Source organism: Danio aesculapii, chromosome 19 (genome assembly GCF_903798145.1).
Source record: "Danio aesculapii chromosome 19, fDanAes4.1, whole genome shotgun sequence".
Classification (NCBI taxonomy): domain Eukaryota; kingdom Metazoa; phylum Chordata; class Actinopteri; order Cypriniformes; family Danionidae; genus Danio; species Danio aesculapii.
In genome coordinates, this window is record NC_079453.1 from 12,313,519 (window position 1) to 12,329,697 (window position 16,179).

General features: G+C 37.4%; 1 protein-coding gene across 1 annotated transcript in view; it reads right to left on the reverse strand.

Moving 5' to 3' along the window:
- Positions 1-235: 235 nt before the first annotated feature.
- The window catches only part of cnot3b (CCR4-NOT transcription complex, subunit 3b), a 45,448-nt gene continuing 29,504 nt past the window's right edge, over positions 236-16,179 (reverse strand). The window contains exons 8-18 of the mRNA XM_056479568.1: positions 14,141-14,360; positions 13,929-14,056; positions 13,671-13,724; positions 12,712-13,579; positions 11,463-11,571; positions 10,757-10,898; positions 8,814-8,910; positions 7,040-7,238; positions 4,446-4,578; positions 4,097-4,222; positions 236-669 (exon numbers count right to left, since the gene is read on the reverse strand). Coding sequence (XP_056335543.1) covers positions 571-669; positions 4,097-4,222; positions 4,446-4,578; positions 7,040-7,238; positions 8,814-8,910; positions 10,757-10,898; positions 11,463-11,571; positions 12,712-13,579; positions 13,671-13,724; positions 13,929-14,056; positions 14,141-14,360 — 2,175 coding nt within the window. The 3' untranslated portion in view covers positions 236-570. The remainder of the gene's footprint in view (positions 670-4,096; positions 4,223-4,445; positions 4,579-7,039; positions 7,239-8,813; positions 8,911-10,756; positions 10,899-11,462; positions 11,572-12,711; positions 13,580-13,670; positions 13,725-13,928; positions 14,057-14,140; positions 14,361-16,179) is intronic.

Consider the following 16,179-nt stretch of genomic DNA (forward strand, 5'->3'; position numbering starts at 1 on the left):
TGTATGAGTATGGGTGTTTACCAATACTGGGTTGTGGCTGTAAGGGCATCTGCTGTGTAAAACATATGCTGGAATAGTTGGCGGTTCATTCCGCTGTGGTGATCCCAAATAAATGAAGGGACTAAGCCAAAAGAAAATGATTTAGAAAGAAAAAGTATTAGTTTGGCTTTACTTCATTGATATGATGGCAGATCTTCACCTGCAGCTAAATAATTCACACCGATTTGCTGTCAACTTATTGAAAGAGCTGAATGCTTTATTTGACCACAATCAACTTTTTCTTTGGCGCAAAAAAAAAATGCTCCAGAAATTTCCGATATACTGGCATTAATTCTGGCTGAATGAGAGGGCGGAGTCACAAAGGGAGTGGCCAATGAGTGGGGGTGATTGTAAAGAGAGGGAGGGGCTCCAGATGCATTTTTGCACCAGCGAGACATAAAACAGCCTCGCATGTGCATCTGGCTCTCCTCCGCGCTGAATAAAAGAGAGTGTACATGTGTGTGTGTTTGTGTGTTTTGATTCAGTCCGGAATGTCGACAGTAGTCCTTCTCCGTTCTAGTTGACGATCCGTCACTGAAGGTCCCGGTCCTCCAGGTACCTGTACTCAAACGTAAATCCTTCCTTTTTCCTCTGGCCCCATTTCTCATAGTCAAAGTAAATATATGTCCCCTGCGGAAAGACAGAAATAGCAAACCATTCAGTTACCTTTTTAAATGATTTTAATCACACATACACAGGAAAATCTCAAGGGAACCAGAGGGAAATTAGTCAGCCTGGTTTTGATGACATGCTTAGTACTAGAGATGCCACAAGTCTCAATATAATATTGAACCGTTCGGTACGACATCCACGGTTCAATACGTACTTGTGATTAGCGTTTTTTTTCGGTTTTGCATTTAAATAATTTATTTGCATTTTATATCTCCCCGAATTGACTGTGTGCACCTGTAAGTCTACGAGCGGAGATGAAGAAACTCCTCCCCGCGAGTAAATATTCAATCTCTATGCTCTAAAGTTAGGGGGTGCTTAACCATCATTCCACACTTTAACATGGCGAGAGGCAACAGTACGAGGAAGCACCGGCGTCTTCTGCGGTGTGAGGACATTTTGGTTTTGCTGTTGAGTATATTGCCAATGACAGAAAAAACGGTGAAAAAAAAAAATGACTGTGTGCAAGCATTGTTTTACACGTATAACCGTGACTGCACATCTGCGGGGCCATCACCCAGCAATATCACTGTCTAAAGGCAGGATAGCAGAGAAGGTAATAAAGTCCTCCAAAAAACATAAATGCCTCGATGAATCCTTCCAGCAAACATACCCAACTGGTTCAGAGAGACACATAAAAATAACAAAGGCAGTGGGGGTGTTCACTGCTAAAGATTTCCAGCCGTTGTCGGTGATCGGAGATGCAGGCTTTTGTCATCTTATAAAAGCACTCGATCCGAGTACAGACTACAGTCTCGCACTTTTTTCAGCACAGAGATAAATAAGATAGTTTATTAATGTTTACCTAAGTACAAATATGTTTATTTGAAATGGTCAATTTATGTTTATTAACTTCACATGTATGTTTTAAAATGTAGGAATTTATCTGTTCCCCAGTTTGTACACAGGGTACCAGCAGCTGAGATTTCAGTGTTCATTTTTTTTTACACACTACACTAGGAACTAGTGTACTTTTTTGGCTTGTAAGTAAAACAAAGGTGTATTGCAATAAATTGTTTAACTTTTTTTCTCCTTAACCTCTTACTGTTCCTAATGCCTAAGCATAGAAAAAAATTTGTCAAGCCATAAGAACCGAACCGAAAACTGTGTTAAAAAACTGAGGTATGTATTGTACTGTAGGCTAACTGTATTGTTGCATCCCTACTTAGTACCATCATAGTAACAGATTCTTGGACAAAATGATTTGTTGATTTCTTTAAGGGATTTAGACAATATTAAACAATATTTCGCTCAGTGTGTTAATGTGCAATTATATGGCTTGTTTAGGCCTGTCATGGATAAATAAATATGATACTATAGCTACCATTCGGTGACACAACGTTGCTTTTTTATGAGTGATTTACTGAAACATTCATCCAACCGACAAGGCAAGAAACATAAATGGATCAGCAACCAATGATCTGTTCAGCAGTTACTCCTGTAGCTACTCTGAACACCAACAACAGGTGCTACGTCGCAGGATGCATCTTTTCATTGACTTAACATGTAAATCACTCGCGCTTGATGCTTCATCCACGTCTGGTGTGATCACAGCATAAGGCTCTGCCATGACACTTTTTGATTGATGTCGTGGTTTGACCTGAACTACATGGCAGCTTTACACACGAAGGTGGTTCACTGAATGAAACAAACTCAACTGAACTTTGACAAACTTCATAGCATGTGTAAATATAAACCCCGGTGAACATAGTATGTACAGTGAGGAGACGCCTGATAACCAAGATGAGCCAGTAATCGCAAAAAACACCTGACTTGAGCAGGTATTTGAGAAACTTTCTAGCGCGCACTATCATAGTGGTAAAATATGCATCTGAGCAAGTCTCTGGCAGTGTAATAAGGCTTAATGTTATAGCCTTTGTCTTTCGTGCATCATGTTGTTATGAAATAACTTCACATAAATCTCTGTGCTGACGACGTATGCACTACTGCACTAAAATATCTGTTATTGTTACATTACACTACGTGCAGTGATCAATGTGTTCACTGCATTTATTTAACAGTAAAATTAGCCCGAGTGCAAAACATTTGCACCTTATGTTGACATCACCAGCGACAAAACCTAAAATAATTCAACCGCTATTGCAGAGCAACACAAAAGTATAAATGTTCACAACGGTGTCAGCTACATGCAAGGTATAAGCATTACTCACACATTAGCCTCATTATTATGGTTCTTTAAGTGTCGATCAAGCACAGAATGACCTTTTTTTAATAAATATGACAAGCGAAATAGTCATTTAGGAATAAATGAACACTTTAAAAGCAAATAGCTACTTTGATTTCTCAAGCAATGCATAGGTCACATTTATGCTTTTATAGAAGCATTTCCAATGCCTGGTTTCCACTGAGCAGTTCAGTACAATTTGGTACAGGTCAGCCTGATCAGGCTTACATTTCTACTGCCAAAAATACCCTTACTTGGTAGATGTATAACAGAAAGTGTACACCAGAAACTTACAGTTGATATAATTTTCGCTCAAGGAAGAAAGCCATTTGAGCTATTCACATACTATGTCTTACGTGCACGCAAGTTCATTATTTCAAATGTAAGTGAGTGCAAAAACACAGAGGAAGTGGTGCGAGTCACTCTTTCTTTAAGTTTTTAGATGAAACGTGAACGGTAAACAACAATGGAGGGCATACAGCAGATCATGTTCTTGCCTCTTGGCATGTGGCTGTTTGTCATAAGAAGATGACGCTTTTTTTGAGCTTGAGTCGACCATGATTCATTGCTGCATGCCGTCATTGTATTGTAGGATCATGTCTCAGCTGTGTATTTAAAAATGGAGCTCCACAATTTGTCGTTCTCCTGGCTTGTTGCACAGGCAAGTGATGATTGTCTGCAAACCAATACCTTATATCTGCTGCTATCCGTTTGGTATCATACTGTTGTGCTTACAAAAGGGTCCCAAAAAGTGGTACAGTACGGTATGGTTTGTTTATTTGTTATTTCTTACAGTTGAAATGGAAAGAAATGAATACTGTACTGTACTGAATTGTACAGCTCAGTGGAAACAAGCCATTAGGCAACACTGACTGAATAACAGCAGAACACACTCTAAAACAAATACACAATGATAAATATGGTTACTTGAATTTGCACTTACCACATCAATCGCACACAGAAATATTTATTTTTATAGAAATAAACTAAAGCCAAAGAGATATCTGCCCACATCTGATGCTAGTGATGCTAAACTTTTATTGTGTACCCCATATTGGATAAAAGAGGTTTGATTTGCGCATACATGGACCAGGAATTGTGTACCATGTTTTGAGTGGCAATCGCTCATTGTTAACACAACAATTAAGAAAATGACCATGCATGAAAAACTCTAGTCATAGCACATTTTATAATATTACTCACTTGTTCAAACTCATCTGTGATGGTCTTGGGCTCTTCGTGCCTCTGGAACCACATCATGTACTTTGTGTGAAACCTCCATGACTGTTTTTTCAAGGCTTTGGCTGCTAGATACTGCGCTTTTGTGCCCTTGGGAATGGAAAAAAAACCAATTTGTCAGTCTCTAGGAATTTTCCAATAAAAAGTGACAAAAACGATATAATCTGACTGTTATCCTTAAAATCCCACTCGGAGATCAATAGTGTCTCTACCAGTCAATGAAATGCAAGCCATATGTGCTTACTGAAGGACAAACCAACCTTTTTGCAATAACAAAGGCTTCATAGAGGGCATTAATTGTGAGCATACACACCTCTAAGTAGTAAAAGATGAAGAACAGGGTCTCGGTAGACAGTCTCTGGTAAAACTCCACACTGTCGGAGTGAGGAGGTGGCATCTGGTGGTGAAAAGGCAGTGTTGGGCAGGGATTCCTCATTAGGTACTGCCTGTTTGTACATAGCAAAAAAAAGAAGACTGAGTGTATGAACATGATTGGACAAAACATAATCAAAACAATCTTGTAATTTAAACAACCCCGGATCAACTGAAATCTGATAGAAAGAAATAACATTTGTGTGTACTGTATGAAGAACCAAAATCTTCTAAATATATTGCTTCAAATATATTAATCTTAAGTTATTCTTTCCATTTCGTAAATTTCTCTAATTATTTTCATATGTAGGTGGGTTTGATCTAAGCCAGTAAGACACAATACATTTTAGTGCTGCAGAAAGCAATGTTTGATATAAATAAATAAATAATTCTTCTTTCCCAATGCTCTCAGGCACCATACCTAGGACTGCCACAGTTGGAGCAAAGGGATTATTAAAAAAATATCACTCCAAGTACCTTATAGATGTGCCAGAACTGCTGCAGTTTTGGGCAATACCAAAAGATATGATAGTGGCTCCCTAAATAATCACCACATTCTCTCCAGCATCTGTTAGATGAGCCTATTCTTATCTTTGCTGTAATTTGTGGAGAGCGGAAATATCTTGTAATGATTTTCCACTTAAATTCTCTCCATACATTTGAGTTTGTGGCTCTGACTTCTGCGCATATATCGATTCAGTTTTCTTGTGCAAGGCTTGACAATAAGGACTGCCTGATGGCCCTGGGCCAGCATAAAAGATGCTCGGTGCAGTAGACAGAAACGTTACCAGCCCAATTGGGCCAGTGCTGCATTTCTCACTAAAGTTTAATTTGGCTGTGACTGTCTGTCAACTGCGTGCAAATACAGTCTTGGGGTGCTTTCACACATAAACGTTTGTTTTGGAACCTGTCTCGTTTACCCAGTTAGCATGGTTTGGTTGGCATATGTGATTCCCGCAACGACTGTAGTGAGAAAGCAAAACGATTAAACGAACGAACAAACCAGGCTATATCCCAGTGCATTATGGTTGTGAAATAGCCACGGCTATATGAACAGAGAATGATGATTAGGGCGGATGTCATTCCTACCGGAAAATGTGTGTTTCATGCTAAATACGAAAGTGAAAGCATGCTGAAATATTAACAAGAGCTGTTTATTCGTTGGGAAAATTGACAGAAATTATCAACTGATAATTTTTTACATACATTTTAATCTTAATATTTTGTATTAGGCCTATTGTTTTGTTCATTTCTGCACTGACACCTCAAAAGAAAGATCAACATTGATCTGCTTCATGATCTGACTGCAGTTTCGCTTCACCTGTTATTTCTCTCTATAATTTTTTTCATAGCTAAAAAATGGCTATTAACTTCTTTTTTTGGTGGGGCCAAATCAGGGCAAGGCAAAAATCGGAACTACTGACCCAGTAGAAAAATTCCATAGCGTTGTACCCTGTTGTGTAATCTCTACCTGCATTTTAGCCTCCCACCGTTCTTTATATGCAGAAGTATTATATGGATAATATGATAACAAATTCATATACAGTTTATAAATCATCTAAACTGTAGTTTAGTTTTGCATCATCAACTTGTGTGTTTTGTTCAGATTGATGATGTTCTCCCATTCTTTATGTTTTGTAAGATATTTTCTTATTTGTAAATATTTGCAGAAATCTCTTTATTGTCATTGAAATTATTCTAATGTAATCTATTTTTACAAAAAAAACTTAATTTACCTTATTTTAAATGAATATATATATATATATATATATATATATATATATATATATATATATATATATATATATATATATATATATATATATATATATATATATATATATATGCAGATGAATACAACAACAAGAGCAAACATAATACCTACAAAAATGAGAAAAAGAACAAAAAGACACTTTGGTAAAGTAATTACATATTTTACATTTAAATGTGGTTTATATTTAAAATAAATGCTAAATAAAGTAGTAAATCAATCAACCAATCAAAACAGAAATTAAACGAAAACTCTCATTTGAAGTAATTACAGGAATGAGCCATTGCAGCCACATGTGAACAAGGGTGGACAATTTCATCTGGAAATACTCATTTTATGTACATATTTTTTTAAATGCAATCCAGAGCCAAGTTGAAGAAAGCAGATAATACAAAGTGTTTTAAGCAATAATTTTGAAATGTAAATAATTAAATGAGCAAGTACATTAAGTCGTCATTTTTTAAAATGAAATATTATTGTAGTTGTGTTTTTCATTCTGAGTACTATGTCTATGGTATAAGCAGATACAGCTCATTCGGCAATGCTCTGAATGATCAGGAAACAGCCTTAGATATTATACAACAGAGTAGAAAAATGATGAAAAATTGATGTACAACACTAAAATCCCCAGATTTCAAGAATCTCCCAGGCCTGGAACATGAGTGTAGTCACCTGTCAGAATCACTGAATGTTAATGAACAGTGTGTGTGTGTGTGTGTGTGTGTGTGTGGCGTGTGTGTGTGTGTGTGTGTGTGCATGTGTACCTGATCCTCTCAGAGTCGGACGGGTGAGGCATGTGTGCCCAGGCAGACTCCTGCATGGCTTGCTGGTAGAGTTGGTCTTTGGAGAGCGGGACGGGGCCCAGTGGACACACACCCAATGATGGAGGGATACTGACCTCTGACAGAGACAACTGTGGAGCTGCAGGAGTGCTTGATGGAGCCGTGGAGCTGGGGAATATATCTGGAAGAGGAGGAAGACAACCATCAATGAAGAATTGGGCAAGATAACAGACCAGTCCTCTAAAAAATTCTTCACGTTCAATAATAAAAACTGAAGTAAATGAAAGTCATGTTGCTAATAGGGATGATCAATAATATAACATTTTCGTAACATTAATAACAATTAGTTTTACTAACTAAAATCCTAAACCGATTTGGATGTCCAATGTAACCCAAAAAAAGAGGAAAATGATAAATGTACTACAGTAGCATGTGTGTGACAAAAGTTCTCCATGTGTAAGGACCCTATTCTCAATCAGTAAGATTAACTGGCATCATTTTACTCTAAATTCACATCATAACATTAGTCCAGAGTCTGAAACGACTTCTTTTTGTGACCAGATATGCATTCATTTAACAGTAAAAGGAAAAAAAGTATTCTACACTCATCAGTCCACTTTATTAGGTACACCTTACTAGTACCAGAAATATTCAGACCAGCCCATCTGCCACCAACAATCACACCACGTTCAAAGTCACTTAAATCACCTTTCTTCCCCATTCTGATGCTCGGTTTGAACTGCAGCAGATTGTCTTGAACGTCTTCATGTCTAAATGCATTGAGTTGCTGCCAAGTGATAGGCCGGTTGTAGATTTGCATTAACGAGCAGCTGGACGGGTGTACCTAATAAAGTGGCCGGGGAGTGTATAAAGCAATAAAGGCTATGCCAATTAGCACTGCATCCAAAATATACTTTATTCTTATTATATACACAAAATGGCCATAATTACTGTCACAATCATGAGTTTATTGTCTCCATGTTTGATCAATTTATTTATTTACTTAAAACTGTGTAGTTTAGTTGTTTTAGCCAGCTATAGTGATACCTGGAAGTTTTGACTTCTGTAAAGCATATGGAGAGTATGCACAATAGCGACGTCTAGCTTCTAGTATAAATGAAAGTACGAGTACTACATTAAATGTGTGGTCACAACACTTTTTTGGTTAAAAAAATAACAAAGTACAGCAAAGTAAACATTGTGATATAATTAAGTTCATATTGCCCATCCCTTGTTAATAATATTCAATGTGACAGAGTTAATAAAGTAATTAAGGCATTAACAAAGTGGGAACATGACATTTGGGGTTAACAATTTTATATCCTTCTCACAAAAAACAAGAATTTAATTTTGGTGCATTTTCCAAGCAATTTCTTTGTAAGAAATTGTTTGGAAACAATCCGTTTTCATAGCAATATCTGGCAACACAGCAGCCTGACAGTTTAAGTGCTAAAGACCACATTCAATTAGACAAATTACATGTTACAAATTTCATTATTTACATCCAACATTACCAAAACAGATCTGTACAATAAAAAGCACTGGCCAGAATTAAGGCTATGCTTACCAAAGGCTTACCTATTACCAAAGGCATGCTAAAATTCATAAACACTCATTAAACATTGATATAAAGCATATGTTCTTATTTATCATTCATGCGCCAATTCTTGTTAATGAACAATTGTAAAATTCTTAACAACCCCCCAGACGCAAGTCATTTTCAAGCCCGTGATAATGAGCTCTTGTTGATTCTTACCACTGGGGATATGTAGTGCAGACAGCTCTCCGTCTAACCCTGAGCCTTGAGCGACTCGCTCTGCCATTGACTTTAGAGAGCTCGGAGGCTCCTGAGGCTGAAAAGAGCAAATGAAGGGAGGACAAACACAATTTAGAAACAGTGGTCAATTAAAATTGACACTAGTGCACTAACATGTACTCTAAACAGTGCCATGGGCAACAAGGGATGATGAACAATTTCACTGAAAACCAAAAACGTGTTCCAAGTAATGATTATGCACAGACATGGCAATTTTACCGTGACAAAAGAGACAAAAATTATAAAGATGAAAAACATACTGGGTCATTCAGTTCATGGAATAGAGTTTCAAAATAATGATTGAAAACTAGCCATAGATGTGTTCCAAGCGGCAGGGTCCCTATGTAGTGTTTAGTGCTCCCTTTGCACACCCAGTAATCTAGTGCATGCATACAACCGCTGACTATGTATTATTATTATTATTATATTTAAATTATAATTATTCTTTTATAGCATACATACTACAATTCACAAAAAGCAAATACACCTCATTGTGTACAGCATAAAATATCATAACGCTGTATCAGATATGGAACAATCAGTGTTGGGCAAGCTACTTGAAAAATGTAGTGAGCTAAGCTATCATACTCTACTTAAAATGTAGCTTAACTACACTAAAAGCTACCCCATGGAAAATGTAGCAATTTCATTTATTTATTTTTTATTTCATTTTTAAATCAAAGCAACTAAAATCCAAGTCAGTTCTGTCTTAGTGACCAATAAAACTGCCAATGACACATATGCGGCATTATTGTTAAGTTCTGTTATTTACTGCTATTAATATGCTGTTCAAAACAGAAACACTTTTTACTAGACAGCAAAAAACAAAAACAAAAAAATCAAGAAATCCTGTGTTTTACGTTTGAAATACTATAGTAATGTATAGTAAAGGGGAATTCATAGGAAAGTGTATTATGGTGTGTGTTCTATAATACTATATATAGTATTTACAATTCTGTTAATGAATTCTACAACTATAGTATTCGTAACTATCATGAACTAATAGTAATTAAAATAGTATACTTTAGTTTTTACTGCAGTAAAAATAAAAATATAAAACTGTAGAAAACTTACAATGGATGGGTTTTATATATATATATATATATATATATATATATATATATATATATATATATATATATATATATATATATATATATATATATATATATATATATATATATATATATATATATGCACATTTGCAGATTAAACTGAATAAATTTAAAACCAATTAAACTCTAACAAGAGCACAGCATCAGAAATAACTTTAAGACATGTACTTCGAGGCATGGTCCTGCTTTAATTCCTCTACAGTCATCTTTCAAGTTTCTAGGGTCAGCCCAATGACTGATTGACAACATCACTGACCGAAGCGAGAGGTGGGAGTAACTGGTAATTTATTCCTGTGATAGTGAACTTATTAAGCATCATTACTGAAGTCTTCAATTTCTATTTTAAAATTTTTTTTAAATTTCACATGATCCTTATTATAATGTGCTGATTTGATGCTCAAAAAGAGTTTATCATCATCACTCCTATTGTTAAAAACAGCTAATATTTCAATAAAAAAATAATTATTTTAAGTAAAATAATGCTCCCAAGGTATGTTTAAAAAAACCTAACATCTGAATATATTTATCACCAACTTTATCTCTCCATGCGTTTTTACCTCATTTATTTCATCTAAATTTCATGTAGCATTCAGATGGTGTTCAATAGCACTATAGAGCACTAGCCGTTCCCCATCCAGTCCAGTTTGCAGGTCACGCAAAAGCAAAGCAGACTTTGCCTTTAGATGAACACCCACACATCAAACGAGTGTAGTGTGATGTAACAGCATACAAACTGCTGGGTGTGTGTGCAGATGTTTTGTGACTGACCTTGATGGTGTCAGCAGGCTGTGTGTATGAGTGTGGGCCGTTCAGCAGGCCTCCACCGCCAGCTTTACTCTCACTGTACACCGGTGAGGGCGAGCTGGGTGCCAGTGTCAATGACCCCAGCAGGCTAGACCCGCTGTCCATACTGTTTCGACAAGAGCAAGGAAAAAGCATTCAGAAAATCCGTTTTAATGAGAAATCACACTAATATGCAATTTGGAAGTGTTTTTTTATAGTAGTGTGAAGCAAATACAGAAGATACAGAAAATGCAATTCATCAACTGGCCACAGGGGGCTGGCTCCAACAGGGAGTAAGTCCTCATAGACTCCCATGTTAAAGTGCCCAACTTTACTTATAGTAGAAAAAAGTTCACTATTGTTATAGCGTCTGATGATGAACACTGGAAGAACTAGTTGATCAACGTAATTCTCCACATCAAGCACAATTTGAAATCGTTTCAGGCTATTAATCAACACATCTTATTGATAAGACATACCAGCGTAATTTTCCATTTCTAGCTGATGCTGAGGTTTACATTTTTTGCCATTATTGGCATATTAAATATTGTATATATTATATATAGTATATATTATATAGGGATGCACAATATAAACATTGTGCATCCCTATATAATGTTTTTTTTTTTTTAAATATAACATTTATTTAAAAAAAATGTTGCTGTAGTGTTATAAGCAAGCCAGTACTTACAGCTGATTTGTTACAGCTAAATTTAAGGATGAGGATTGGCTGTTCTGTGATTGGCTGGCACTGTTGAGGGCGGAGTCTGACGTGCTGTCTCCTACCACAGCACTATAACCTGAAAGATATGGCAATATTTAAATTAGACTGTGAACATAATTATAAAAAATCCATTGTCATTTTATCATACGTGTCCCTGGAACACAAAACAATAAGTGTTTATTTTTTGTTTAGTTTTTTTTTACTGAGGTTTATACATTCTCTGAAAACTGTATAAACAAGCTTTCCATTAAAGTTTGGTTATGAAAGGACAATGTTTGGCTGAGAAGCAACTATTTGAAAATATTACATATATTAATATTAAGAAAAACAAAAATCTTATGTAGGGTGCTTTCACACTTGGTTCAATTGCCTGGACCAAACCCAAGTTCGATTGCCCCCCCTTTCCACCTTCTCGGCTGGTTTGTGTTCACACAGTCTTTTTTCCTCCTAAACCCCAGTACGCTTGCATCATGTCAAGCTGCTGCTTTGCGTACAGCTGTTGCTAGGTGACGGATATGAAAGCAAAGAAGCAAAATGGAGACTTACGCACATGACGGTCATTCTGCTTTTACTTAATCTTTTGCTTTTGTTACCAAAATCAAAATACAAAGAGCCATTTGCATCTATCTGCCGCAATTAAAAAAAAAAAAAAGTTTCAGAACATCACGTGATGTCTGCAGAAGTTGTTTTTGATGGCGACAAGCAGACATTATCACTGTGTTAGTCCCGCTTGTCGCCAAGGTAGGAGATACACAGACATACACACACACACACGAATGAACGTTATGAAAATGATAGGTATTTGGTACGATTGCATTCATATCAGAAGTGAACCGTACCAGAGTTCGAACGAACCATACCCCAGACAACCTCTTTCAGGCGGACTCGAGTACGGTTCGTGGGTGTGCACCCGAGTTCACACTAGCTAAACATACCGTACTCTGACGTCAAACGAACGTGGGTGCGGACCAAAAGTGCTAGTGTGAAAGCACCCTTAAACTTCTTTTATTCTATTTCAGGAAATTTATTAAATTTCGTCATGAAAGTTGATCTTTAGTTAATATTCAAAAATGTTTTGGCATAAAAGAAAAGTCAATCATTCTGACCTGTACAATATATTTTTGGGTTACTGCCAAAAGTATTCTGGTGCAACAAAATAATAGTTTTATGGTTCAGGATCCAGTTATTTTGGCTTAGACAGCTACTCTTTACTCACTTGAACCACCATTTTGTTTTGGTCCACTAGGTGGTCGTGGTTGTGTGCCACTTCCTGTTGTGTTTGCTGTCCCAGAGGTCCCTCCGCTACTTCCAATTACTCCCACGTTGCTCCCTGAGGTCAGTGTGCTTCCCACAGGACTGGGAGCCAGCAAAGGCAAAGGCTCCACAGCAGCGAATGTAGACCCAAGGCCCAAAATGCTAGACCCTGGACCCAAGAGGCTCGTGGAGCCCAGACTTCCATTAGTCCCCAACGAGGTTACCACTCCACTGGAGTTTGTACTGCTAATATTCGTCCCGATCGCCGAAGACAGTCCACTGCCCACACAACCTGCGGCAGCCGCTTGTGCATAAGGCGCCGGGGTGGATCCGCTCAAAAACCCACTCAAGGATGCCGGCATCCCTGAGAGAACCAGACTGGGCATCTGGTTTGTGCCAGTCAATGCTGAAGTCCCCTTCCCAAGGCCGAGACTGGAGGAAAGACTCATTCCCAAACTGGTCTGGCTCTGAGAGCTGGGCGTCAGGGGGCCCAGTGTGCTGGTGTTGGGTGGGGATGTCGAGGTGGATGTTGGGAGCAAGATACTGTTGCTGGCCGAGGTTGAGTTGGAGTGGGAGGAGGCTGAGTTTTTGGGCTGGTGCTGCTGTTGGGATTGCTGTGTTTGTTGCTGGGTTGCTGAACTATAGCTGCCAGAGTTCTGGAGGGGAACGTTGATGTTACCCAAGAGACTGCTGCCACCTGATGCAGAGCTCCCGCTGCTGGCCAGAGTCGCCATTGAGATCAGAGAGATGGAAGAGGCTCCAGAGGATGAGGAGGATAGTGAAGAAGACGAGGACAAAGATGAAGACTGGTTTCCATTTTTGATGGGCGACTGCGACAAAATGACAGGACGTCAATATCAGGTCACAATGGAAGGCATCCTAATACATTCAGAGTAATGATTTGGGGGTTTCTCTCCTCACCTGGCTGATTTCACTGTCTGTCGAATGACCCCTTTTCTTTTCATCTTCCGAATTCTCATCAGCACAAATGAAGAGAACATGAACAAAAAACAAAACAAAAACAAAGCACTCAATTTCTCATTTGAATAAACTGCATTTTAGGGATGTGTATCTCATACCTGAGGCTGATAACATGATACATTAAAGATACATATAAGCAAACTACCAATACGATGAGATACAGTTCAGCCCTATTACTATACAGGAGAAGATGTTCACCGTAGTGCAAGTAGCCGGAGAGGGAGGAATGGGAGAAGAGGACGTTGTGGACGTCGGGGTGGAACTGGAGTGCTGGAAGATCTCGTCGTCTGGGTGACCTGCCGGAGACGTGGGAACTACTGGCAGGGCTACAGGAAGTAAAAAAAAGAAAAAAGTTAAAGCTGAACCAAAAAAAAAAAAACTCTTCTGACATGCAATTTTCAAGCACTCACGTATCTCCTCTAAATCAAGGTCATCATAGAGGAACTCGTTCTCTTCAAAATCGGGATCCTGAGAGGAATCAAGGTAGTACTCCACGTCATCTTTAATCTTGCGGATGGAGTCCACCTGTATCGAGTCATTGTCCAGCATTCGAAGGATGGTTTCCAGCATACGGATGTGGAATCGGTGCCTCTCGATCAATCGCTTTAGTTCCTCAATCCGATCCTGCTTCTGAGGTCACAGCAGAAAAAGTATTTGAATAGGATCACTTACAAAACATTCATTCATTCATTTTCTTTCGGCTTAATCTCTCTATTCATCAGGGGTTGCCACACCGAAATAAACCGCCAACTTATCCAGCATATGTTTTACACAGTGGATGCCCTTCCAGCTGCAACCCATCACTGGGAAACATCCATACACACATATCCACACACATACACTACAGCCAATTTAGTTTACTCAATTCACCTATAGTGCATGTCTTTGGAATGTGGGAGAGAACATACAAACTCCACACAGAAACGCCAACTGACCCAGCCGGGGCTCGAACCGGCGACCTTCTTGCTGTGAGGCGACAGTGCTAACCACTAAGTTATTCCACTTACAAAACAAAAAAAATACAGCATAAATCACATGATAATATTGAAATTCCTTGAATATGCACCATGGTTATTCCATAATACTTTGTGAAGTAACGTAGAGCACAATGTAAATACTATGGTACATTTAAGGTGAGGCACTTAACTAGAAAAAAGGTAAACAATAGTAATATTTATGCTTCCCTGGTGATTGATCACAACTTTTTTTTAGGTATTAAAGGCTTTCTAGAATATTATGTATAAATATGCAAATAAGACACTAATTAATTAAATACGTACTAATTTACATATATTTGAAGGTTAAGATCAGGTTCTAATTTTAAATTTAGCATCAAAGGTTTACAGCAGAAATTCCTAAAGTAGGGCCGCGGGCCAAAGTTGGCCCACTGTAACCTTTGATTTGGTCCACCAATGATGGAGAGGGTTGGGGCAAATGCACAGAGATCATCATTACTAATTTGACATAACATTTTTTTTTGTTGTTGTTAAAACGAGGTCCCTTTCATCCCTGCTTGCAGCTTTAATTTGTTAGTTTTATAGCTGAGCTACAAAAAAGCAAACTGAAATTAAATTAATTAAATTTTGTAAATGAATCTGATTTTTAAAAACAAATACTGTCATTCAACAGATGAATATGAGGACTATGCAGACATTGGCGAGCAAGTCAAGGCAAAAACTAGTGTAATTCTGTTATAAATTAGATTGTTTTGTTTTTACTGTAATACGTTTGTTATGAAATGCAAAAAATACTTTATTAGTTAATATAAAACAATGTTTTATAGTCATTTTTAAATATTGTTAAATAAATTAGGAATTTACCCATGGCAGCGACATTTACCTTCCGCCCACTAGCCTCAATCAAGTTTGGTTTTTAGCCCTTCATAAGAAAAAGTTTGGGCACCCCTGGTTTACAGAACAGATGTCAGGTATCTCTTTTTATCACTCCATATTTCAGAAATTGATGTGAACAGTGAACAGAAAATAAATAAATGTTCACAATAAGGTCAATTAATGGCACATCCTTCTGTAAAAACCAAATAAAACTGTAATGTTTGGTGTATGCAAGTTTAGGAGAAAGAGGACAAAAAGTTGTTCTTAAGAGAACAGCCTCTTTAATATGCACTTTAATAAAATCTACAGATATAAACAGTAACGTGAAAAATATGATTTTCCAATACACTAACAAACACTCAAAATGATTTTTGCCATTATTGTAATGTACCATAGTATCACAATCTCACTCATCTCTCGGCATTACTTTTAAAAAGATGACTTAAAGTATGAATGAAGTGCCAAACAAATATGCTTAGCATCAATAATTAATTAGATTTTTAAACTGATTTACAGAAAGGCCAAAAAAAAAACCCTTGTTTAGATGAACAAAGTGAATCATTCATGTGTCAACATTTGCTGGATTTAAACAAACAAGCGTTTAGTTTTCAGCTCTG